This window comes from Mugil cephalus, chromosome 2, assembly GCF_022458985.1.
Source record: "Mugil cephalus isolate CIBA_MC_2020 chromosome 2, CIBA_Mcephalus_1.1, whole genome shotgun sequence".
Classification (NCBI taxonomy): Eukaryota; Metazoa; Chordata; class Actinopteri; order Mugiliformes; family Mugilidae; genus Mugil; species Mugil cephalus.
The window spans coordinates 8,900,038-8,925,686 of NC_061771.1; the positions used below are offsets into that span (position 1 = coordinate 8,900,038).

The following is a 25,649-nucleotide window of genomic DNA, read 5'->3' on the forward strand; positions in this document are numbered from 1 at the left end:
GTTTATTGTTTTTAAGTAAGAGGTTCAGTTTGATTCCCAGACCATTAGAGAACATCTGGTTCTCTTCTTCCAGTTATCAAAGATTACATCAAGATTGTGTTCTTTGGCTGGCTAGTTGTTTATTTTTTACAAATACATACTCCAGATGTCCTCTTTTGTGACGTAAACAAGGGAGATGCTGTACCTAATGAAAACTTCATTACTTTGCCTCTTGTAAACTATATACACGATCACATGGCGGTCGAAAGTCTGCCAGCCTGACCAAGCAATATATGGAAAAAACACAACAGTAAAATGTGGCTTGGATGATGTGTGCCAACTGAATCCTGGTTTCTAGCTAGGACACAGCAGGTATAACTCTCATTAAACTACTTCACCAACAATGCAGCTACAGCACAAGGCAATTACTCTGTTCCTTGAAACACTAACACTGGTAACGCACACGAAATGAGACAACACAGAAACGTACGTAATACTGGTAACACTGCCAAGCAAAATGTTGCTGAAATATTTAAAATCCACACAAATGTCTATGTAAGAAAAGAAGAAAAGGCCACAGGCTTGATTTAAAAGAGAAAGAGACAGAAAAGAGATAGAGATACTATACATGAGTCAGCGTTCTGCCAGAAACAGAGACAGAGAAAGGGCTCTGAGGACTTAGGATAACTGGAGTTCTTTCTGGCCTTGTTTAACTTTGTGCTGAGTTGTGGGGGCAGCCTCTTTCATAATACTAACATTGCGCTGCCATGTTGTCATTTAGGGGTCATTTCCATGGCCCAATAACTTTTTGAGTGTTAAAATCTATTGAAAAGACAAGGACAAATCTCACGATTAGGTTATGACATGGGGTTGAAATGCACAATGTCGATGATGCTTCACATAACGTAACATGGAAACACTCTCTGTGTGTGTGTGTTTGTCTCATTTCCTCAGTAGGATGTATATGAGGCCAAGCGGTTCTGAGGAATGTCTATAAAACCACAACATAGCCCCGTCTTCTGGGGCTGTCTTGCTCAACAGTTTTTGCCCAGACTATGACTAAAATAGTTTAATCTCAAAGGAGTAATACAACATTTTGGGGAAACGGCATTGCAACATTTGCCTTCTCGCCAGCAGTGATGTGAGAAGATTGATTCTGCATGTTTGTGCAGAAATACTCGGCCACAGCCAGCAGGCAGCTAGTCGTAGCAGTAGGGAAGCTGGTCGGTATGAATCTGTTATAAAAATTTGACAACTAACAACTCCTCGGTCTCACTATATCATGTTTGAGTGTTTATCTGAAACACAAAGCGGGACCTCATGACATAATTTTACGGGAAATCATTGGCTGGCTATATAGATCAAATTATAACATGAAAAGAAAGTGACAATGTGAAAGAAAGACAGATTTTTGTACCGGGCTATAAACATGTTTATCTCTGCTGTTAATGTGGACATGTTGAAATAGAGGCCTTTTGTACCAGCCTGAAGTGGACATTGGAAGAAGTGCAGTTTTTGCCACTTCCCTGTCAGCTTCATTTTCAGCCCCAGAGGCTGGGACTCAGCTTGTGGATCTTTTCAAACTCATTCGGAAGAAGTGTTTTCCCCTACTTACTTTTACTTTTATTCATTTAAATAGTTAATAGCTATGATTTATATAGCTCTTTTTTTTTTTTTTACGTATTTGAACTCAAAGCACTTCACCGTCACATTGTCACATTTACCCACGCATTCACACAAGCACACACATTCACACACATTGGCACACCAAACACTGTGTTTTATATAACTTCCAGTGATACTGATGTTTAGTTCTCAGAATCAAAGCTAATATGTTAACTAAGAGCCAAGTAAACTCTGGAGACAACACTGTTACAGAACAACAACCCCAAAAGAAACATCTGGATTAGGAGCCCCTAAATGACCCATTGTGTTCACCAGTTAGTTGCCTATTATGTGACTTGTAAGTTATTACAAGTTTGCACTTGAAATAAGGTTGCTGAGAGTGGTTAGGGAGAATTAAAGCTATAAAGTTGTGGTCTGAAAACAAAAACAATGAGCATTAAAACTCGAGAAAGATTTGTAGAGCTAATTGGAAAACTGCAGACTAAAGTTCACTGTGCGTTCATCAAGTAAATTTCTGCAACTTGTCACGTCATCTGTTGTCACAATGTTGATTATAGCTTTCCAGATAACAGATAGAATAATGCTGCTATGGATTAGAAAATTCAGCCAGAGTGAACTGGCACAGCAAAACTTTCAAGCCTATAAAATATTTAGAGATACTGCAAGATCTCAGACAGAGATAACAACTTTCTTTAGCAAAGGATTTTAACGTCGAACGCATTCACACCCAGAAATACTAAATGAGACGTCCTTGAGAAAAAGGCCACAGTCTCCAGCGCTCGAGGGCAAACATCGCAATCGAGACACTGGGGACTAATTCTTCTGCTGAGAAATAACTAAGAACGGGGAGTGTGAATGAGAAATAGACAAGGTGTTGAAGTGAAAGGCTAAAAATAAACAAAGAAAGAGGAGTTTAGACAAGGAGAGGAGCTGAAACTGTGAGAAAGGGGACTAGTTTGTTCTGTATGTATGTAAGGAATGAAAGAAAATATGCTTAATTACTCTCTTCTTTTTTTTATTTTTAAGTTTTTTTTCTGTGGGTTGAAAGGGTAAAGAGCAACAAAGGGACACAACCCGAGAGAGGTCATCATCTGTCTTAGCTCAGTGCAATAACAAGTTTGAAATTACAGAGAAAGATAGACAGTATTTCCAGAGAAAAACTCTATAAAAGCAGATCTGGAATGCCTAGAATTCCATTCCGTTTATATGTTCCAAAACTATGTGATCCTTGGAAAACACACAATATACTGAGACGCCTTCAAGCAGCTGTCACAGGAAACTTCAGACCGTCCCTGCGTAGACGTTGTTCCACACAACTACAAGCTCTTTCCACTAAATTATCGTGTGCGAGATGTGGCTTCTTATAGTATGGCCGAACAGTAGCAGTGATCGGCAAAGGAGTGAGTCATACGGAGAGAGCAGGATTCCAGGCAGATGGAAGCAATTAGGGCATGTACTATTGAAACGTCACATATTCTCTCTTCTTTTAGTTGAGTCCAAGCTCTCTGTTACTCTGCAGCCAGGCCAAAGAATGCCCCAGAATGCAGTCCATTCCCTTGAAGTTCCTCCAGCTCCCTAATTTACTTTAAACTTTACTGAAATCCTCAAACCACTGGCTCCACTGCTTATTCCACCCACAACGGCACCACTGCTGTGTTCCCACGTTGTATCTGGTCAAAAGCATTAGCAGTCGGACTTAGGGCAGGCTTGACATGCTTTTCATGTCGGTCTTCTTTGAACCCGCTTCAGACATGCTGACGGTCTTCGGTAGCAAATGGAACTAACCAGCCCCAGTTGTGATGTCTTCGCACATGTTTTCCTAAACAGATGTCACATGGAATCCTAATATATTTTACCTCTTAATTTTATAGCATGTCAGACAAAAATGTTGATGTATTGTGTGTCATGTCCCCTTTAAGATTAACAGAGATTCAGTTGAAGCATCATGCTGTTGATATTATTTAACTCTGGATAGTAAAAGCACCTACTGAGCACCTTTTGAAAATTAGGATGGTTTTCTTTTGAACGTACCGATTTACTGTTTGCATCATTTTTAGCAGACGCTTCCCATCCAGGTTAATTTGAGTGACACATAAAACGGATGTGTACTGTGTTTGTTTTCAAGCAACAGAGAGACAATGCTGACTAGCCTGCATTAAGCGCCGCTCGCAGCTCTCCAAATGTCATCAGCTTCTGAGGTCACAGATGAGCATGATGATCTCTCCCTACCCTGCTTGTCTGTTAGTCTTAATCTCTTTCTCACAAAGCATCGTGGTAAATAGGATATAGTGTAGCCATGTCAGTATAGCAAAGTAGCAAAGTTTCCTTCACTGACTTGATTCAATGTAGGTTTAATTATTAGTGCAAGTGCTATGGTTCAAATTGTTAGTTAGTCACGTCAGTGAATGTTTTTTGGAGTATCAACACGTTTGGAATACAAATGAACAAATTAAGTAAAGGTGTCTTAACATCCCTTTGTTAACAGAGACAAGTCATGTGGGATTTAGGTGGGTACCACCCACAGATGGTCCAAATAAAAACCTGAACACCACACCACTCAGTTAGAGCTGAAAGATATACAGCAGCATGACCTGAATGACTGCAACTAATATAATATACATTTTGAAATGCAAGTTCCAAGTTACAAAGTTACACCTAAAATCTCCAACAACGACCAAGTTAGTCTTCTTCATTTAATTAAAACATGTATAATATACAAAATATTCATTCATTTAGTTTTGAGAATATGGAATGTGACATGATGAAAGTATTATGCCACAATGATAACATCTGGTCCTAAGAACACAAATGTGATCCAGTAGACTCTGTGCAAGCATCCTTAGACAGGATGGAGGAAAACTCTGGTTTGAAGATCTTGTTGGCAGTTCAGTAGACAGCTAATAAAAATGTCTGTAGAGAAATAATCCAAGATCATCTGTAAAGATAGGATACGTAAAGCGACGGTCATAAACAAAGCATTGGTTGAACACAATAAACATTTAGTTCATATGATGAAGCAGCATGCAGTTTGGGAACCTACATAGAGCTATGTATAGATCTCTTCAGCAGCTATACTCGTTTAATCTGAGCGTTTGAGCCATTGCCACGTCAGGAGCAAGTACCTGTTCCCAACGCGCCATCTAGTGACCTGTTTGAGAATCATGACAGTTTCAAACTAAACTCCATCTTGGCCTCTAGAGGGCAATCTTGGTTTACGGCTTGAATGTTGAATTAATTCGTCCAGAATGCAAACACATGCGGTTTATGAGAAATGTGGGGCACTTGAGAAGACTGATCTATCTCACGGAAACATGTGTAGTTGATGGAGACCTTTGCATTTATTGTGGGCCCTACGACACTGTTTCAGTCTGGAGTCTTGTCTCTATAAGGACAAACAGCTGTATCCTCTGTCTGCGCCACAGAAGTATTCTGGCGCTCCCTCTGCTATGATAATATGTCTCTGCAAATGAAAACCAAACACACTCTTATAACTGGGTCAGTGACACTGCTGCATGTCAGAGGAGCATGTTAAAACTCCCTCTGTGCGATAACTGTGGTCATTTATCCACACTTCCATCAGCTCCTCTTTTCTTGCAGTGCCCCCTTTTTGGTTTTGGTTTCCGTCATTGTTCCAGCCAACACTAACAGTGTGCAGTCTGTGTGAAAATAAGCAGGAAGGATTGCCTGTCTGGGTCCAGTTTATGAGCTGTGCACACAGATGCACTTCAGTGGGGGTTACAAGTTCATTTTTAGGCTGGTCTTTTCATAATGGGAGGAGATATCTGTGCAGACAACTAACACTGTCCTTATAATTGATTTAATTCAACCCTGAGAGTCCTTTCAGGGTTTCCAGCTTTAAGAAACTGCATGAGTAACCTTGAGGATCAGATAATCTTCTGTATGAACATTTCCATTACCAAATCAGGAGAAGACAAAAAAGGCTCTTCCTGTAAGATAAGTTTTGTGCGTGTGTGTGTGCGAGTAGTCTGTGTTTGAATTAGAATAACATCTTTCCGAGAGAGAGAGGAAGGAGGAGGGATGAGAAGATATAAACAGAGGAGGGGAACCTGTCTTCTGGACGACAGCTGCTAAATGACCTGGACAGACAAACACACCTCCGTACGCCTCTGTTTTTTTGGAAGCATTTATTCTGAGGATCTTTCAAAATACAGTACGCTACAGCAGTTTTTACTCAGCAGGATTTTCAGGCACGTCCTGCTTTTCACAAACTCTGTATGACACACTCGCGAATCAAAATGAATCGAAGCAAATATACATGATCCGACGTGAAATGCTCAGGCGTTTGGTTTTAATCAGAACAGAAAATATTCCACGTCGTACTGTATGTAGCTTATTTGTAATTTTTCATGTGCCTGTGGAGTCCGGCCCAGGAGTTGCTCACTAACTAGTCAGCTTTCCTGTTCGTCAATGCACCACAAGCTGAGGGTAAATGTTAAACAGCAAGTCGTCGTTCCCTCTGCGGACCTCCAGTAACAGTGGCTGGTTGTGCTGCAGCGCCTCTCGTATGTCCTCAGTGGTCCAGACCTGCTGTCCATTCAGCTTCACTATAACATCGCCGTCCTCTATCCCGCCGCTAAATCACAGGAAAGCAGAGAAACTCCAGTGATTTGCTGTAAGGGTGCCGGAGGTAGTCTTGAACAGGGGTCCATGAATTTAAGGCAGACAGCAGCTCATTACTTCATCATAGCTGTATGACAACACTTAGCCCACAAATCACATGGAACCACAGAGAATGTCTGAAATCATCTGAAGCAACACTGCGGTTTGGCTGGTGAAGGCTTCTTTGAAGAATGTGTACCGGGGTTTTTGCATGCCTGTGTGAACTTACTTTTCTGCTGGAGTGTTAGGTATGACCTGCTGCACCAAAACTCCACTGCTGACGTCGGGAAAGTCTGAGTTCTGCCGTTTCAGCTCTGCTACTAGACTGGGACACACACAACGTAACACAGAGCGCATGAAAACGATGACTCTATCTTCATTTTTAACTGGATGACTCTGAATGAGAACTCACGCTTTTGTGATTGTGATCATCCTGATGCCCAAAACATATCGCTTCTTTGCTGACGCGTCTGAAAACAACACAAAAACATAACGCGTGTCTTCTCACACAGTGTATTATATTTTCCCTCCAAACATAGTTTGAAGCCCTCACCTGCGTCAGACTGTGGTTCCTCTGTAAGTTTTCTCTGCACTCCTGTGTTTTCTGTCTCAATAACAAGGATCAGATTTAGTGATCAGTACTAAGCAGTGAGAGTTTTAATCAGGATCAGGAATGGTTCAAACCGTGAGCCCACCTTTGCTGTGTTTGTCGTGCGACTCTGTGAGGAAGCGTTGGATCCTGTCTGAGGGTATAGCGAAGGAGATCCCTGCAGTGACTTTGAGAGTGTTGATCCCTATCACCTCGCCATCCTGAAACGTGCACAAACACAGGCTCTTACACCAGGTACGTGAAATCAGAGTAAGTACTGAAAAATAAATAAAAAATAAAGCTTTCAGGAAAAATGCCATGTTTTTGTATTCATTTAATGCACAGCACCATTTATGAATGGGTATTTCACAGGTCTGCCACAATGTACAAGTTCTGCTCAACATATTACCATACAGAAGTCTGTCTGTCACCATGAGAAACCTTTGAAAATGTGATTTATTTCAGCACAAATATTGATAATGACAAACCCTACACAATCAAATGTAGCACCCCACTTACCAAGTTCACAAGAGGCCCTCCAGAATTGCCATACTTCTCGCAAATATGAAAGATAAGAAACAGAAACAAACACAACAGTAAATTTAAACACGTGGAAACGAACAAACCCAGTGTAAAGCCCTTATACAGTACGTGTGCAGTCATTAATATCCAGTGTGTTTGTGTGTTTACATTAATAATGGCGTCAGTTTGGATGTAGTCCATGTCTGAGTCCTTGATGCCCAGTTCCTTGCCGTCTCTCTGTGCCGTGCTGACGATGCCGGTGGTGACCGTGTTCTGCAGGGCGAAGGGGCTGCCGATGGCAACCACGAACTCCCCTGGCCTCAGGTCAGCTGAACGGCCCAGAGACAGCACGTGAAGCTTCTTCTGCTCCCATGAGAAGAGAAGAGAAGAGAAGAGAAGAGAAGAGAAGAGAAGAGAAGAGAAGAGAAGAGAAGAGAAGAGAAGAGAAGAGAAGAGAAGAGAAGAGAAGAGAAGAGAAGAGTTAAATGCTTACAAAACAGTTCAAGTATTTGAGATATGAGTGTGAGAATACACACATCAGCGCTGTGTCTGTGACTCACAGAGCTGGTGTTTATAAAGTATTCCTGGTGGCCTCATGAATGTCTAGCAGAAAACTGTCAAAACTTGGCACAAAAACGGGATGTCAGGATGTGGGCTTTGTGTTTTATGTAGGCTTGTTCAGAGTCGCTGAAGTCGAAAGTGAAATTATTACCATTGTTGTTATTGGAAAAAGAAGCTAACAGAACGTTATCACAGGCAGTGCCAGGCTGTCTCACCTGTGGGTTGACCTTGATGGTGGCGATGTCTGCCTTCTTGTCTACGTCTCTGACCACGGCCTCGTACGCGTCGCCGTCGTGGAGCTGAACGCGCAGCTGGGGCCTCCCCCTCACTGTGGCCGCTGTGGTCACCACATGGGCGTTGGTCACGATCACACCTGAGGGGGTCACCACAAAACCAGAGCCACTGGAGAGACGCATGTGGCGCCCAAACAGGGGATGTCTGGACAGGAAAAGAGGAACGAGGGCTGACACAGAGAAAAAACACTCTTGTTTGCTGGTTTTCCACATTAGGTTACTATAAAGAATTCAGATTCACAGTTCTTTATTACAAGTGGATCTGTACTATTATATTGTTCCGTTCTAATCTAGTCTACTTCTTTTTATCGTTGAACATTTTTGGCATGCGAACATAAAGAGACCACTCTCTCTACTCAAACACACATTCCACACCTTACGAACAGTTCAATGTGGACCACAGCCGGTGCGATTTTCTCCACCACGTCAGCGATGAAGTTGAACTTGTAGCGAGGGCTGTTGAGGTGATCCGGGGATCGACCTGAGATAAGATAAGATAAGATGATACTTTATTGATCCCCATTGGGGAAATTCAAATGTTACAGCAGCACAAATCGAGACAACCAGTGACAAGAAAAGAAATTAAATAGGACAAAAATAAATAAATACACTACACAAGAACAGACCTGTACCAACACAAAGAATGTACTGCATTAACATATCCATGCCTTCAGAGCCATCAGTAACATTTCACACACATCTACATTCATTCCTTAAGAACATCTCTTTACCTTAGCACTTTATAACCATGGGGTTGACATCCACATAATGTGACTGTGTGAATAGATTCGCTGTCTGCACTGGTAAAAATGTAAATGCTTTTGGGGGGAAATATCTATCCATCTATCTATCTATCTATCTATCTATCTATCTATCTATCTATCTGAACCTGAAATTACAGTATTTTTGGTATCTAATTCATCATTTGACTTGCCATTGAAGCTGTTTTGTCAGTTTTCATATTGATTTTGTGCTGAACACTTCCTATGATTACCTAGTTGTCTTTTATGAGGCATTTCTGTAAACTACTGTCATTCCTTTACTTCCGGAACTTGGCCATGGAAGCACCTCACACATTTAGTCTGTAATTTATTTACTGTTGTATTTGTGAATTGTTCAACCCGTAACACAAATGCATTCCAACCCTCCTCACTGTAGTTCTCTGTCGACACCAGAGAGTCTTACCTGTGCCTGGAGGCGAACAAGGTCCTTTGTGCGCCTGGCCAACTGCGGGTCTCCCCTTGAGCTGCGCTTTACGACTGACTGCTCTCATCTTACACACATTTCCATACGTTTTCCCGTCGCTTCCACACACTTCAAAGTCCATCTTACACCGACAGACCCCTTTGGAGCCTCGGCGCCTTCCCGCAGCGAGCTGCTTGCACTCCAGGCCGTCCCCGCAGGCCAGGTCGTTTTTGCGGCCGCAGGGGTCTCCCTCGCTGGGTGAGCACACCAGGCAGCAGTTACATCTGTCCGGGACGTACCCGCTGGGACAGCTGGGGCTCGGACAGGAGCTCACATCGCACCGGGGGGCGCACTTGTCAGGGCGCACGGCTTCAGTGAGGTCGTGCATAAAGAGGAGCGCAACTGCAAGGAAAAATAACTGCATAGTGATGAGTGTGGACCGAATCAGGAGGCTCGACTGGGGGGGGAAAAATCATAAATCCATATTAAATTACTGCAGGGAAAACATCCAACATCTGGGTTGCTTCCTTGTGCTAAGGGCTTAAAACGTAAGCTGCAGTGTCCAGTGGTTCTTCTGGCTGCTCTTATAAGAAATGACTGGACTTGTATGAAATCCGGCTTTCAAGGATCTGTTTACATTTAACTCAAAACCGAGTCAACGATGTCTGCATAGTCTGACCGCCTTGAGACTCGACACCACTATTCATCACATTAGTGATGCCGGGAAGCAAGTAAGTTGAATGAAGCAAGTAGTTCAATGAAGGGGCAGTTTGCGCCATCTAGTGGGGATAAAAACCCATAACAGCACCAGCCAGTAAAAGGTTAAAGGGATCATTTTTCTGTTGCAGCCTCCAGCCTTTCTCAAAGGTAGAGACTGAAATATGGAATAGTCACATCGACTTCTGAATCATACTCTTATCATGTAGTGGATAATGTTAAAAATAAAACAATGTTATGACTTATAGTATTAAAAGAAATATTTTCCATACCAGCATTTTTTAAACACTGATCCAGGTTCCTTCTTAGAGGCTCAGGCTGATTTTGGCTTTGTGTTGGACATACACAGCATGGATAAACAAGAACAAAAACAATGCATGACCATGACCATTTGTGATAATAATAACTAGGAGAGCGCAGGTTTTCCACAAAAGGGAATCATGTCGTTGTCAGGCCAGTTGCGTATTTTCAAAAATGCCACAACTAAAAACTAAAATATAAATATTTCAATCTGACATCAACTCCCCCTTAGCAGCTATAACATCTTCAACTCTTCTGGGAAGTCTTTCCACAAGGTTTAAGAGTTTTTTGTGAGGTTAGACACTGATTTTAGATAAGAAGGCCTGGCTCACAGTCTTCATCTAATTCATCACAAAGGTGTTCTATCAAGTTGAAATCATGTCTTTATGAACCTTGCTTTGTCCACTGGTGAACAGTCATGCTGGAACAGGACGGGGCCATCCCCAAACAGTTTGGAGCATGGAATTGTCCAGAATCTCTTGGTATGCTGAAGCATTCAGAGTTTCTTTTACAGGAACTAAGTGGCCAAACCCAACTCCTGAACAACAACCCCACACCATAATCCCTCCTCCACCAAACTTCACACTTGGCACAGTGCAGTCAGACAAGTACAGGTCTCCTGGCAACCAAACCCAGACTGATCCATCTGATTGCCAGATGGAGAAGTGTGATTCATCACTCAAGATAACATCTCCACTGCTCTAGAGTCCAGTGGTGGTGTGCTTTACATCACTGCATCTGATGTTTTGCATTGAACTTGATGTTTGGCTGGGCCATGGAAACCCATCGCATGAAGCTCTCTGTGCAGTGTTGCTGAGCTAAACTGAAGACCACATGACGTTTGGAGGTCTGTAGCGATCGACTCTGCAGAAAGTCGGTGACCTTTGCACACTACGCACCTCAGCCTCCGATGACCCCGCTCGGTCATTTTACGTGGCCACTTTGTTACAATACCCCTGGCAGTGGACTGTGGAATATTTAGTAAGTTGGGAGTTGAATAATTTCAAATGTCTGAAACTAAAATATGAGACGATTCCATAAGGACAAACGTACAACGTACTTCTCTTGAAGACACAGTTCCTTCCACTCGTTCCTGTGTACTATAGCTCTATTAAACAAACCCTTGTGATACGATAGATGTGTCACTAGCAACCCAACATCATGCGTCACTGTGCTCTGGGACAGCTGCCTCTGACTCTTCCTCAGAAAGGCTACTTCATTACGCCTGAAGAATAATGACAAATATTAAAATAGTCAGAAAGGCGTTAGGCAAGGCTGTGTCACCACACTCCAGATGACACATGCTTGTAACATTGCAGCATTTTATTTCCTCTCCGGTTGTGTGCTGCCTCAGTGCGTGTGTGTGAGGTGACCCTGTTCAGCCGCACCTCGCTTCTACCTCTGTGAAGAAGTAGAGGAAGTATGTGGCCATGTGTTTTCTACACAGGTCTCATTTGCACACGCACGTCTAGAGAAGTTTCACCGAAGCCTGGAGGTTGGTGATGCATGCGGCAACATGAAAACATCTGTTCATCTCACCAGCGAGTCAACGCCTCCATTTAAGGCTGAACCTGCAGCTACTGCTAGGACCTGGATTTGAATGATTTTGACTGCAAGATGGAAGAAGTCAGTTTATCCGTCAACAAGGACCAAGTATTGTGATTATGAATGTATATGGTTAATATGTCACTGTGAACTTTGAGTTTTAGACTGGTAGTCGTACAAAGTAAGACATTTTGAGGTATTATCACGATTTCTGTAATGGGCTTTTTTGGCTGTTTCGTGACATTTAGAACTTGATGAACAGAAAAATAATACTGAATGATTAATCAGCGGTAAAAAAAAACAGCAATGGAGCAGATGCACGACGGGCTGAGAAACACCAATTACCATAGAACAATAATCACAAGCATCTTAGAAGACAAAGACAAGCCTCAAGCAGACGTGTCTCCCATATGAGCCGAGTGCTGCTCAAGGTTTCTTCCTGTTAACAGGAGTTTTTTTTTCTTACCACATTTACATTCTGGGTTTTGTAATACGTCTTGTGACAAGTTGGATTGTTACTGACGCTACATAGAGAAAATACCCATATTGCACTACAGTGTCTGGTTATTATTTGAAAAGTGTCATTAGACAGTAGGTTTCAGTTATATGTCAACAATACATCAGTTAATTCAATTCTAAATTCTATTTCAATAGAAAAAACTTTTGAGTGCCACAAATGTCCAATCATTTCCTTCAGCAAAAGTCCCATGTGTTCCATTTTGCCTTGTATCCATTCATAGTTAGCTTTGTATTTATCTTAATATTTCAGTATTTTTGCGCACTTGTGGCATTTGACGCGCTTCCCTCTTTATACCTTCAAACAAGTTTTACTTTGAAACTACGACATACAACAAAGGTCTGAATTTCCCAATTTTTATTTTTTAATCTGTTAAATATACAATTTTCTCGTACAATCACTGAGTTGGAATAAAAATTTCAAGATGCATACATAAGAAAACACAACGGCATCGAGTGAAGTCTGAAATATCGTCCTCAGTTCTGTTTTTCGTCTTCATATAATTATAAATGGGAGGAAAGCTTTTCTTTCCTCGTGCCACGAGGCTCAGGAGTAAGCTGCGTGCCAGCAGTTAAATACATGTCAAACAACAAATACATTCATTGTTATGTGAAGTCTATTTCTGACAGCACTCTCTTGTATTGAAATGTATAGGAGTATGCATCTGTGTATAAACCGTAAACAGATTACATTCAAGCAATGCATTTATTCCGAGTCCTCCTTCTCCTCCATATTCAAGTTTCAGCAAAATTATTTTCCAGAGGCTTTTCCTTCGACAAACAGATTTTGGCAGTACTGAGAGTTGAAGACACTGGGTTTGTATTTGTTCAGCAGATGTGGTTCTGGAGACTAACACTGGGTGAAGAGCGGTTTGACTCAGCTGGAACTAGTCAACCACTTCCAGTAAATTATCCTACAAGGCAAATATTTTTGGACTTTGTCCAGAGAAGTATTCACTTTCTGGAGAGATTTGTGAAAGCAGTCCTTCGGATTCCAGAGCACTACTGGACCACATATCTGTTAGCATGTGGTATTAAGTGCTTGGTCTTTGGCCATTACCCCGCTAAGAGACGTTCCTTGAGACTTAAGTAGGTACTTTAGGTGGGTAAAAAAAAAAAAATCCTTTTTGCTTTCTAACAATAAACAAAAGCCCACCTCTGTGGAAAAGCTCATTATCCAATCAAGTCACCATGGTAACCACAAACAGCCCCAAGGTGTCTCTAGGAGACAGTGGTATGCTAATCTCTCCAGCTCCCACGCTTCTCTGCTTCTCTTCACTAAATAAGGAGCCAAAACTCGATTTCCCGGCCCCAAAAAAAAATCTTCATCTTATTTCCTATCACTAGCGTCACCCTCTTCATTTTCCTTGCAGGGTCAAAAACGGACAGTTTCCAATGCGATAAACCCATCTCCTCCCTCATTTCATCCTTCCTTGTTTCAGCACTGACCTCACCACAGAAAAAGGGTTGTTGCAGTAGTGTCTCCTTAGCTACGCTCCTCGGGCTTTTCTGACTACCAAGAGGAGAAAAAGGGTCGCTTGCAGTGGAAGGTTTGTGTGAATGCGTTGCCCAGTGTGACCACACGGCCTTGGCCGCCCGAGCGGCTACGCTCCACCACCACCCGCGGCATTTGCACCAGCTGGATGGGGCTCTTTCCGTCCTTCAGCGCCTGGGTCAGGTTCAACACCTGGGGACAAACGGGATTCAACGGGTTCAGGAGAGATACACAGTTACAAAACAAATATAATCTGCTGTTAAATACAATGTATAAATGGAGCGTTTGTTTTATTATTATTATTATTTCTAAACCTAATAGTTTCAAGATGTGACTGAAAAATAAACTCAGATTTTGGTCAGGGCCATTTATCAAACTAGAAGATGTAAACAGTTTGACAGTTACTTTCTCAACAGACAATTATTCCTTTTGTCTGAGGCTGGAGACAAAGAACAATGCAGCTGTCTCATATATCTGCTCGCCTGCTCTCAGAAATTCACAACATACCTGTACAACATACACAGAGATAGTGTGAGGATATGAAAGGCGAATGTTTTGAGCTAAGCAATTCTGTCACTGACCCTGTGAGAGAAAATGTTTTCACAGTCATACAATAATCGACCAGTAACTAAGTCCTATTTGGTCAGAGTTCCCTGACATGTCCTCTAGTGAAACACTCATGGCACATCGGTAAGTATGTGGCTAGTTCTGTTCACGACGCATCTGGCTGCCTATGCGATTAAAGTGAACTAATGTCAAAACCTTAAACTGAATCAAGAAAGAGACTTTAGTTTAGAACTGTGCTGCGATTACCACTGTGCTTTTAAAGTCATTTTTAAAACGACATAAAGGAAGGTGAACAGAGAGACAGGAAGGATGAGGCAGAGCAGCCGACGAGGATAGAATATCTGGTTAAGAAAGAAAATAGGCCGTGAGAGAAGAAAGGAGAGCAAGCAAAGATATAAAAAGAAGCAGTCAGAAATAAGAACAATCAGGGGACACAACAGGAGAAGAGGCAATGTAACTAACTTTGGGAAAAAAAAAAAAAAAACTCACCTGTCCTCTCATAACAGACATCTGTCTCTCAAACATGGTTTTGTCAAACCCTTTATCTGTCTGAAGACAAAGAGAATCACTGATGTTAGCAGGAATACGTATCTCCACAGGCAGATCAAACAGAAGAAGCAGCTGAGAGGTGACGCATACCTTGAACATCTCGTAGAGGTCCTCACAGAGGTCCTGCACAAAGTTCATGTCGGAGATGCGGGACAGCACCAGTTCTCTGGTCTCCTGGGAGAAGGCCACCTTAGCCTGAGGGAGCCACGCCCAGTGGAACGGGTCTGATGGAGGACACGACCCAACAGTATAGCTTGTTTTAATCTTTCACAACACAGTATTTGACATTTAAAAGCCCCTCAACAGTAACTACAATAGGCGACAGAAGAGACCATCGCTGGACGAAAGCTATCGCTTAACGGCCTGATCTTCTCATTTTAGGAAAAAAAAAACTTTCATGCTTGTATCTGCACATTAAATATACAGTTTCGTTAGCTTGGCCCTGTCTGAAGGAAAACATGTTCATTCACCAATTAACGTGTCATATACTGGGAGCAGTACAGGAAACTAATAATGATAATAATTTATTTAATACGGAAAAAGCCAGCGAAGCTGTTTGTTTCTGTTTTCCACTCTGAACTGTCAGCTAGCATAATATTTACATTTACACTACAAACAAGAGTGTCATCAAACCTCTCAGCAAAAGAGTAACTAGAGGTATTTATTTTTATTTTGAACTGATCATTTTCAATACGCTGAGACCTTGGGATGGCCGACAGATCTTTTGGCTAAATCATAGAACAAAAATTTTTTAGCTATAATCAGTCAGGAAAATTGTGTGACCACATGTGAAGTAAGTGATAAACATACAGGCTCTCCATTCGTCTGGGTGTTTAAAGGGGAAGGCCAGGCCGTTGTCGATGGCTGCGATCTTGATGCAGGAGTCCGGGCTGTTCTCTGGCCAGTCTGCATCCTACAACAAGGAGGAAGAGAGGATCAAAGAGCACATCACGATTAGCTGAATGAATTATTAATGACCACAGGCTGGTTATTGATCAACATTCAAACAGCTGATTAATTAGACAGATCCATGACTCCTCTCATTTATCAACACAAGGAGAATAATGATCGATGACAGGCTGTCTTATAGGGAACTAGCTGCCGTAGCCATATTCAAACTACTGTCTGCTTATCTCTGTCCTCTCTGTCAATGAGTAACAAAGCATTAAGTGTGTGCCTTCATGCGGGTGTCTATGAGACATACAGCTACAGATACATGCGCAGCTTCATCAAGCTATGTTCAGAATTCAACTTTCTGACTACAATCAGTTTACATGCACGGGAACATGTCCTCCTGCTCCACACTAGGTGGCGATATGTGTCTTAATACCACGATAATACGGCTCGCTTTCCAGTTGACCTTTTACGTCATATATTAAACAAGAGTCGTTCATGCGGCAGACTAAACAAACAACAACCAGACAGATAATAGTACATTTTTTAATCTCGTATGTAATGTTTGTGCTACTTCTGGTGCAGATAACATGGCGTCATCCCTCAGGCGGTTCTTTCACCAGCTCTGTTTACCTTCTTCTTCTTTTGTAATTGGCTTTCCTGTATAGTTTTGTTCTGGGGTCACACGCCAGCACAGCAGTTGCATTATCCGATTAATAAGTCCGGTTCAACATACACATGCCGGAGAAAATTGAATTTCATTGCATTATCTGGGCGTCTTAACCAGATAGTGAGAACTATTTTAATCGGAGAAACGTGTTTACGTGCACTTAAGTTCTCCTGTCATAGTCCGTTTAAGGCAGTAATTTGTTTTTTTCACGTGCGTGTAAACGCACTGAAAAGAAAAGCAAAAGCAAGCACCTGGCAGGCACAGAATAACAGGTGTGTATAAACACACAACTCAGTTCCTCATGCTGTGTGACAATTTGCTTTGTGGCAGTCTGAACACGCCTTAAGCATACACCGATTTAACCTCACATTTTGTCTCCCTCCTTCTCCTGGCGTCTCATACTTGATTAACCAGTTGTCATTGCCTCGATCTGAGGAAGAGAAAATAGAAACAGGTAAGTGGAGAGTGACAAAACAAATGTCGGTGGACGAGAGAGAGCACGACATGCCGCCGCCACAATCGATGGTAAAAGAGATCAAGCGCCAATAAAATGTAACACATTACACAAGCCACTGTAAATGATAAGGAGCACTGCTGACTAAGACAATAAATGGATGGTGTGCCAAGAGTAAGCTCGTTTAAGTCTGCGACGTTTCAAAAATCTCTCAACAATGCGGGCATTGTAGAGGAAGGTAAAACATTTTAAAAGGTCAGCACAGGCACACCCTCACCTGTGTTTCTGATGACATAGTCCAGCACCACCAGCCGCTCAAACTGCGACTGCAGCTGCTTCCTGATGTTCTCGGGTAGAGGTTCTGCCTCAAAGCGCCGCAGCCAGTGATCTGCTTCACGGTAGCCCTCCACAAACAGCTGAAACGAGCCCACCTGGAAACACATGTGATGCACGGATAAAGAAAACATTGTGCTGCAGTGTTTACTGTTCTGGGAACAATGGCTTTGTCACGTGGTGATGATTTGCTGTCGTGCAGTGGTGTCAACTGGCTGTAATGTTTGCAGCCCACGACAGTTACAGCACAAAGACAGCTTCTCCATGACACTTCCTGTAAAACATGTTTTACAACCACCTTCTGTACTACAAAAAAATCACCCAGAAGGCCATCTGACACAAGAAACCATACAGGATATAAATACATCTGTTCAGTGTTTGAAAACCCCCCAAGAAAGAACAAAACGTGAAGCAGAAATGACAGTTACGCCTCCTCCGAACATCTTATTTGAATAAAACCTGTCTAATCGCATGTAGACGGTTATGTTCGTGACGCAGTGGGGTCAGGGGATTAAAGTGCAGGAAAGTCAAAACTACTTATATCACTTTCCCCTGTGTATTTCTCTAAAAGACATTTTTAAAACAACGTAAAGGAAGCACAAGGGTAGTAGAGAGGAGAGCAGAACAGAAACAGGAAAGGTGAAGCGGAGCATAAATAAACCTGTCTTTTTCGAAGACACAAAAACAACCACAGTGGTGTTATTGACCTCTACTAGGGCTGAATCAGCAATTACTGTGAGCACACCGCTCACTGAGATTCTAGTATTTCATTAGGCAGCTTATATGTGACTATACACGGATCAGTCATAAAACTGTGACCACTGGATTATCATTTGTCTGTCAGTGGGTGGGATAAATTGGGCAGTGAGAGAACATTTCGTCCTCAAAGTTAATGTTAGAGGCTGGAAAATGGGTAAAAAGGAGCATCTGAACAACTCTGACAAGTCTCAACTTGTGATGACTAGACGACCGGGTCAAAGCACCCTCCAAGAAAGCAGCTCCTGTGGAGTGTTCCTGATCTTCAGTGGTCAGTAACTATCAAAAGTGGCCCTGATCCAACGGATGAAAAAGTCGATGCTGGTTCTGATAGAAAGGCCTCAAAGTACACACTGAGCTTAAATGATCTGCTGCCAACATCTTGATACCACAGTGAGACCATGAATCCATCAGTCGAGGCTGTTTTGGCTTCAAACTGGTTACGATAAGTATTCCTAAAATCTTAAACTATATTTTTTAACTAATAATTTTGCCTAAAAACTACAACTCAGTCTGTATACAAGTCGTCTAAAAACGTTAGAGAACAGCCTATGTACTTCATGAAAAAAAAATGCTTTTAATAAACAGTTAAACGTGGTCGACATCAGACCCTGAAGCAGTTAACGGTCTAAGTTACCTTGGGGGGCAGTCCCACTCTATGGAAGCGGCGTCCCACCTTCGGGACTTTCTCTAAGGCGTACTTCTTCCCTCTGGACTTTGCTCTGTCAATAGCATTGTAGTGGAACGTTTCACTGGCCAAATACACCACCTGATAAACAAAGGAGAGGTGAAGGTCTCGACCACTGTTGGATCATTTATCCCACAGCGAGGAGCTTGTCAAACAAGGATCCAATCACATTAACATCAAGATTTACTCGTTCACAAACTCTCTGTACAGAAATATAATATGCGCTGAGAGCCACACCTTGGTTTTAGGCACAACTCCAAGGCCCAGCTTGGTATCAACCAAAGAAGCGGCCGCCTCTGACAGGTAGCCCTGGTTAGGTAACAGGCAGCCTCGGCCAAAGCAACAAGGACAGCAGAGCTAACGAGAGAGAGGACAAGAGAGTTCTGTTGATGCAGGTGTTAACAGAAACCACATACATAGGATATTACAGTGGTACTCACTACATAGACTAACTGACAGAAAGAAAATATGTTAAAAAAAAAAAAAAAAAACAAGCCACAAGAGAGATATGGGGAAGTGGCAACCATTCAACTATAAAAAATATTTTTATTTATTTAATTTTTTACACCTGATTTATATCTACTTATACTCCTACTGACTGTCACCAGAATGTTTACAGACACATGTGACACAACACACCTTGTGAAAGTATTTGGTCCATTTTGGGTTCAAGTGACCGTAAGGCTCCTCTGACTTTGGCTTGAAAACACCAATGATTTTCTGTGCGAAGAAAAGAGAATCGTGAGAAAAACAATGTCAAAAAAAAACACGTCTCAACATACAACGTTTCAACATACATTTGGTGTCACCACACGGAAACACACACGCACTGAATAAACACAAAGAGTCAGGCGCAATAGGTGTATTATTATGATGCACAAATAAAGTGGCAGAGTTGCTGCCAACAAGTTAAGGATCAATATATTTTCCCTGTAGTTACTTGTTAACGTGGATCTAATCATGCATGCTGCTGTCTGCTATCGACAAAGTCTGGATACATTATTCATCGGGTCCGTGTGGTAAAGGATTCCTCCTTCTGCACACTTCTCGGGCTCTTTCTACTCGGTTTAAGAGCAAGACAAACTTTCTGGAAGTGCTACACAACTAGCATATTTCATCACCAGGAATTAGTGTGTTAAATCTGAAAGATTCTTCCACTCCACGATTTAGTCAGCGATCTTTCATGTCCTTCCTTTCTCATTTATCAGAGTCCTGACTCTCTCTCCCCAGCTCACCCCTTTTGGATCTTTAACAAAGTAGCTCCCGCTGGAACCCTGGGAGATCCTCTCTGGAAAGACGCCGCTCTCGATAGCTTGTTCTGCCCTTTGGATAATATCTGCAAACTCTGGGTCTTCAGGGAAATGGTTGAAGTCCCCACTGTTAGTACCTGACAGACACGGGAATAAACAAATAGATTTTTAGACATTCATTCTCACACCGTTAAAGCTTGCCACAAATAAAGACACTTCTTTGCTTAAAAAATAGAACAGTACTACTGGATAAAAAATATATAGCACTAAATTAAAGTCAAGTGAACTCAACACTTTGACTGTTGATCCTCAAAGCACACATAATGTATATATGTATATAATATATATTTACCTCTGTCTCTATTTCTTGTAAACTTATTCATATGCAAATTTTGTACATGTTTTGCTAGATTTTTAGTTATATTTTGTTTTTTTAATTTAGTAACTAGTTGCATAATGTTGCATAATGACATACATTTGGTAACATCATAATAATAACCATCAATCATGGTTTAATACACTTAATGAAATGAGAAATAAGAAACGAGTGACCCTCTGATTGACCCCTCATTTCTTATTTCTCCTAATTTACTTGTACTTCTTTGTACTAAAACAAATGGAAGACGTCTGGAGTTGTCTTACCTGTAGGTTATTATCTTACTGATCCGGCTCATTTGAGATCAAACTGGGCTGAGTGTGGCCCCCAAACTAAAAAGAGTTTGACACCCTTGGTTCAATGTATCCATCAAGCCAACCATCTCATCTCATGCATCAACTGTTTGTCACGTCATGGAAGACTGGACGCGTTCCCATTACACCCTGTGTGAGAGGTGCAGTAAAACAGGTGGCTAGTCCATTTCACTGCTAGCACCCAAGGAAAGTGTGGACTGGAGCCCACACAGTTAAAGACACAAACTCCACTGCTCGCTGGCTTTCACCCAAGTAGCCTCTTTATGTAAAGTGACTGCACTAATCAGTGGATCTGTTCCATTGCCTTACATATCTAATATAATCCTGTTGAAGTGACTGATCTCTGGTGAATACACAGTGCTAATTATGCCTTTTTAGGCCCGATCACATGACGCGACACGTTACGACTTCCCTCCCTCGTGCGGGGCAGAGCAGTCAGCTGATGGAGAGGCTCCATATGCTCCTTATCAGTCACACTAAAGTCACAGTGGGATGCTAGGAGAGATGAAGGGACGGCCACGAGGGAGGAAGAGGGGGGGTGTCAAAGGGACTGGAGGACAGTTAACATGCCATTTGTCACAGTGATAAGGAGGAACAAAGACAGCTTTGAAGCGAACTCACTTGAAAAGACTGAGAGGGAAGCGAATTAAAATGAGAGAGATAGAAAAGTGTAGATAGATGATATATGTAAATATTGGCACAGGGATTAAGATAAACAATTAATACTTAGGTCAACGTGTCCTCAGTTACGTGGCCCACTGAATATATTTTGGTTAGCAGGGAGCCTGAGACGCACCTCCAGCAGCAACGCGTATCTACCGTGTTCATGGAAAATTCTTTCACTCTTATCCATGCAAAAGCCAAAGCCCTCAAAATATTACCATAGTCCTCTCTATCTATAAGCCACAAGGTTTGTGCAGGAGGTGCACCTGATTTGGGTAACAATAACAGTGTTTTATGCTAGGCTGAACACATAATGTGCTCCATTTGGTACCAGCTAAGCCCAGCACACATTATAAAATTATTTAAAGCATGCTGTGAAAGTAGAGCATGGAGGAGAGGAAAGCACATTGTAAAACAATCCCCAAAGACCGGCCTGGACGTCCTTAGATGAACCCGACTTCCATTAACTCCTTGACTGGACAACACTTTAGTTTAGAAAGAATTCACTGGTGTTGATATGGAGCAGATGTAATTTGGATAAATGCCACCCTGCCACAAGGTGATTGGCCTCAAATGTGACTTAGTGGTTACTACTGAAGCTGTCTGTAACCGACAGCTCCATCTTGATATGAAAATGTAAAATAAAATGATGTAGACACAGGTCTACAGTAGGATCCACTCACACCTGGCATTAACATGTGTCTTGTCTGATTCACTCACAAGGACAGGCCCTGTTCAGACCAGCGTTAACATTCATCCTGGGCAATAGCTTGCCACAGCTTAAAGGTGTGAACACAACGATCTCTGACCACATTCAGGGGTCGTCTGATGCATCTGACCGCACAATGAGTCCTGGGTCACATTAAAGACCAGCTACTCAACACGGGTGCTCCTGCATTAGCAATGTTTTGCCTAATACCTTCACACTAAAAACACACAACCATTATTATGAATGATAGCCAGAAAATGAGACAACACAATAGGTGTTGTTTGTTGAAAATAGTCTGTCTCATTAACTAACTTATAAATATGTCTAAGAATAAGAAACTAAATTAATGAATATGAGTGAACGTTGTGTGATTTTGTCAATAAAAATGTGTCAGCATGTTGCTAATTATTAATGCAGATACATGCTGATGTATAAGGAGCCATATAGTTCCTCAGTAATAACCGGTGTCTTTAGTTGCCTTTATTACCACAAAGTTTTTTGCCACTGCTTCAAATAGCACAGTGATCAAATTGCGATGCTTACAGAAGTTTCCAGAGTTGAAGTTATATATAACTAATGTAACGTCGGGCTGAAATAAAAACTTATTTGTGGCCGGATCTCTGTCTGCAAAGACCACATGCACCCACTTGTCACGCCTAACCTGATAGAAACTAAAGGTAAGGAACAAAAACAGTAGAGACAGGGACACATGGTCTGCTCCAGGCCAATGAGAGGTCCAAGATGTCTGACACATTTGTTATAGATCTCTGCACACTTTGACACACACATTTTTTCAGACACTGGAGGAAAAACCTTGCAAATAAGACAGAAGATGTCGGCTGAGTAGGTGGTTACTGGTGGTGCTTCAACGAGGCATTCGATCTAGTTAACATGTTTTGGGTGCATTCTTGCCTGTACACCTGCCCACTGATGATCAAATCACCTAAGACAGATCCCAGAGACAGACTGTGATACGGTTCTCCAGACGGTCTACTGATTCACATTACAATTTTTGTAATGAATCTAAAATTGAATTTGTCTTTTGAGCAGTAGGTTCAGAACGAATGCATCCAAAGCAGATGGTTTGTCTTAGATAACATTATTGTGGAGTGTGACAACAGCTATGCCTCTCTTCTATTGTTCTCTTTCCATTAGCCACAACCTGCAGAAAGATTCCAAGTAAATGAACACGTAGTACTTTTTCTCTCCCTATCAGATAATGTCACCACCACACAAACTACCGGACGACAGAATGTGTGTGCGTCTGCTTGCACGGTGGCCTCATGCGTACTTAACGCCCATCTCTAAAAACGTCCCGGTCAGTCAAAGGGACCAACGGAGCCCCTCCACAGCAGGAGTGCAGCTCGCTCAGACCTCAAGAGACCTGCAGAGGCATGTCACAACACTCTGCCAAGGGTTACTGGAGGAGCGGGGCCGGCAAGACGTAGACAGTCTATTCAGGTCATTGAAACTCATAGAACTGACCAAGTATAAGATTCACACTACGACAGTTCTTAAGTTCTAAAATCATCATTGTACATTGTATCATTGTACATAGTGTACATTGCAGTGTACACTAACGTCACACATTTTAACCATTTCATTTTAACAAAAGTGACAGTTCTCGAGACTACGCGTTTAACAATTTGTAAAGCAATTTCGTAGTTTTGGAGCCAACGGCCACAGGAAATGGGACACTTTGAGGCTCTGTGGCCTAGATTTCTGGCCCTGATAGTGCACGGAGGAACAATACATCTCAACGCTGGGAGAAAGACCGAAAGGTGTGAATGTGGAAGGAATGAATATAGAACAAAACAAATGCTCAAAAGTGATGTTGCAGAAGGGAAAATGTGGGCAGTTAGAGGGAGGTGTTGATAAATCCAGTTAAGTCAGAACGTGCTGCTTCCATGGCGACTAGATCACCTGTCTTTGTGTTCTCCTATATAGGAACTGTTTTCTTTTCACGGTCTTAAACCAATCCTGTGAGTATGAAAGAGTGGAAACACATAAGTCATTTCGTGGCAATGCAGAGTGAGACGTCTATACACACACTTTAATCTGCTGCACCGATCCAGTACATATTATTCTAAAAGCAAAACGAAGGGCTCTTTAATGAGTAATTAAATGCAATCACACCGTTAAATGCATATGTGACTTTAGTGAGCACATCATCGGGTGAATTTACCAGATGATCTCATGGAATCTTTTAGCGGAGATAACAGACTGAACGGACATGTACGGTGGTGGTACATCTATGTTGAATTGAATCAGAAACTAGATGCTTTTTTTTTTTTTATCCTTTCTATATCAAATGTTGATATTGCCCCAGATCAGACTCAGGAGCCTCTAAGTGCTCTTGGGGGGGGACCCAGCAAGGAGCCACAGTGTGAAATAATCAATACTCCTCACAGTGCTTGCATTGCATCACATTGATTTGACCACGTTGCAGTCAAAGTTAACACTGCACTTATCAGTAATCAGTCTGTGTACACGTCATTTACCACAATATGCGTCAAAAAAAAATAACCATATGGCATCATGAGGAAGACATATCCCCTATGAGTATGTGTGCCATGACCTAACTACTTATTTATCCGCCATAATAAGATCTCGACGGTTTAGAAGGGGACAGTTACCTGGGGAGGCCAAGGTATCTTTATCCGACGACGAGCTGTGTCTGCTCCGTCTGCTCCGCTTCTCTCGTGCAGCCCTCGGGGAAGACGAGCTTCCTGCTAAGCACGGCAACAACAGTGCTTCTTCCCCGGAGCCGTCCGTCTCCAGCTCGGTTAAAACGCTTTCACGAGAGTCCGAAATACGAACGGCGACTCCGGGATTCGCCGCCTGCCCCAAACCTATCCGGGACCTGTCAAATAACACCGTCGGCGGGTCTATGGAGTGAAAGTTAGACTCCAGCACAGGCACCGCTGTTGCGCCGGTGTCCAGCACAGGCTCGCTGGCCTCTGTCGGGTCGCATTCTGACATCATTGTCACCGCTTTTTTTTAACACACACACTTACACGTACATTTAATTACACGGACTTCCCTTCAAGACGCCTTTCTCCCCGACAGTACATAAATTACTCGAAAGCAGATGCTTTCGATCACCGATACGTCCACATAATCCGTACACCTCTTCTGCTTCCTATTTAGCCCTGTGCGCATGCGTCACACAAAACAACGCCTGTTGGCGAAAGCTACCTTCAAGCGCTTCTGGGAAATCCCGCACTCCCGGAAATTGACAAGAACCGTCAAAAACGGCCTTTTCCCGTATACACTTTTATAGAGATGGATACCTCATACAACGCATCCAATATTAAAAAATTACAGTCCTTCCAAAGAAAATATCGATACTATGAAAATGAATTGTTTTTCTTTACATCTTATTGTCCTTGAAAAAAAAAAAACACCAGGCAATCACATGAATAGGCCTCCATTTACATAGTTTATTTACGTTTTGTTTTATTTTTAACCAAAAGTT

At 42.2% G+C, this 25,649-nt stretch overlaps 2 protein-coding genes across 3 annotated transcripts; both read right to left on the reverse strand.

The window, feature by feature from the left end:
* Positions 1-5,735: 5,735 nt before the first annotated feature.
* On the reverse strand, positions 5,736-10,309 carry htra3a (HtrA serine peptidase 3a). Of its 2 annotated transcripts, none has more exons than XM_047578740.1 (10): positions 9,376-10,307; positions 8,566-8,671; positions 8,113-8,335; positions 7,505-7,699; positions 7,334-7,366; positions 6,921-7,035; positions 6,779-6,829; positions 6,638-6,695; positions 6,455-6,550; positions 5,736-6,199 (listed from the first exon to the last, which is right to left on the reverse strand). In XM_047578740.1, the coding sequence occupies exons 1-10, from the start codon at positions 9,797-9,799 to the stop codon at positions 6,031-6,033; spliced, it is 1,470 nt and encodes a 489-aa protein (XP_047434696.1). In that variant the 5' UTR covers positions 9,800-10,307; the 3' UTR covers positions 5,736-6,030. The 2 variants fall into 2 exon arrangements, with proteins under 2 accessions (XP_047434696.1, XP_047434698.1); XM_047578742.1 differs by having other exon boundaries at positions 6,057-6,236; positions 9,376-10,309.
* Positions 10,310-12,796: 2,487 nt separating this feature from the next.
* pi4k2b (phosphatidylinositol 4-kinase type 2 beta) lies at positions 12,797-25,326 on the reverse strand. Its single transcript, XM_047578960.1, has 11 exons — positions 24,808-25,326; positions 20,095-20,246; positions 19,499-19,579; positions 19,097-19,216; positions 18,809-18,940; positions 17,360-17,513; positions 16,997-17,058; positions 15,875-15,977; positions 15,155-15,288; positions 15,005-15,064; positions 12,797-14,140 (listed from the first exon to the last, which is right to left on the reverse strand). The coding sequence occupies exons 1-11, from the start codon at positions 25,154-25,156 to the stop codon at positions 13,967-13,969; spliced, it is 1,521 nt and encodes a 506-aa protein (XP_047434916.1). The 5' UTR covers positions 25,157-25,326; the 3' UTR covers positions 12,797-13,966.
* Positions 25,327-25,649: the final 323 nt, after the last annotated feature.

What these genes read in the sequence shown, in the direction of transcription:
- htra3a (XM_047578740.1), bottom strand. Translation starts at nt 9,799, where the DNA reads ATGCAGTTATTTTTCCTTGCAGTTGCGCTCCTCTTTATGCACGACCTC. An exon ending in GCACGACAAACACAGCAAAG is followed by an intron (nt 6,830 to 6,920) that starts GTGGGCTCACGG and finishes TTATTGAGACAG; the next exon opens with AAAACACAGGAGTGCAGAGA. An exon ending in GGAACCACAGTCTGACGCAG is followed by an intron (nt 6,696 to 6,778) that starts GTGAGGGCTTCA and finishes TGTTGTTTTCAG; the next exon opens with ACGCGTCAGCAAAGAAGCGA.
- pi4k2b (XM_047578960.1), bottom strand. Translation starts at nt 25,156, where the DNA reads ATGATGTCAGAATGCGACCCGACAGAGGCCAGCGAGCCTGTGCTGGAC. An exon ending in TTGTTAAAGATCCAAAAGGG is followed by an intron (nt 19,580 to 20,094) that starts GTGAGCTGGGGA and finishes TTCTTCGCACAG; the next exon opens with AAAATCATTGGTGTTTTCAA. An exon ending in GGACCAAATACTTTCACAAG is followed by an intron (nt 19,217 to 19,498) that starts GTGTGTTGTGTC and finishes CTCTCTCGTTAG; the next exon opens with CTCTGCTGTCCTTGTTGCTT.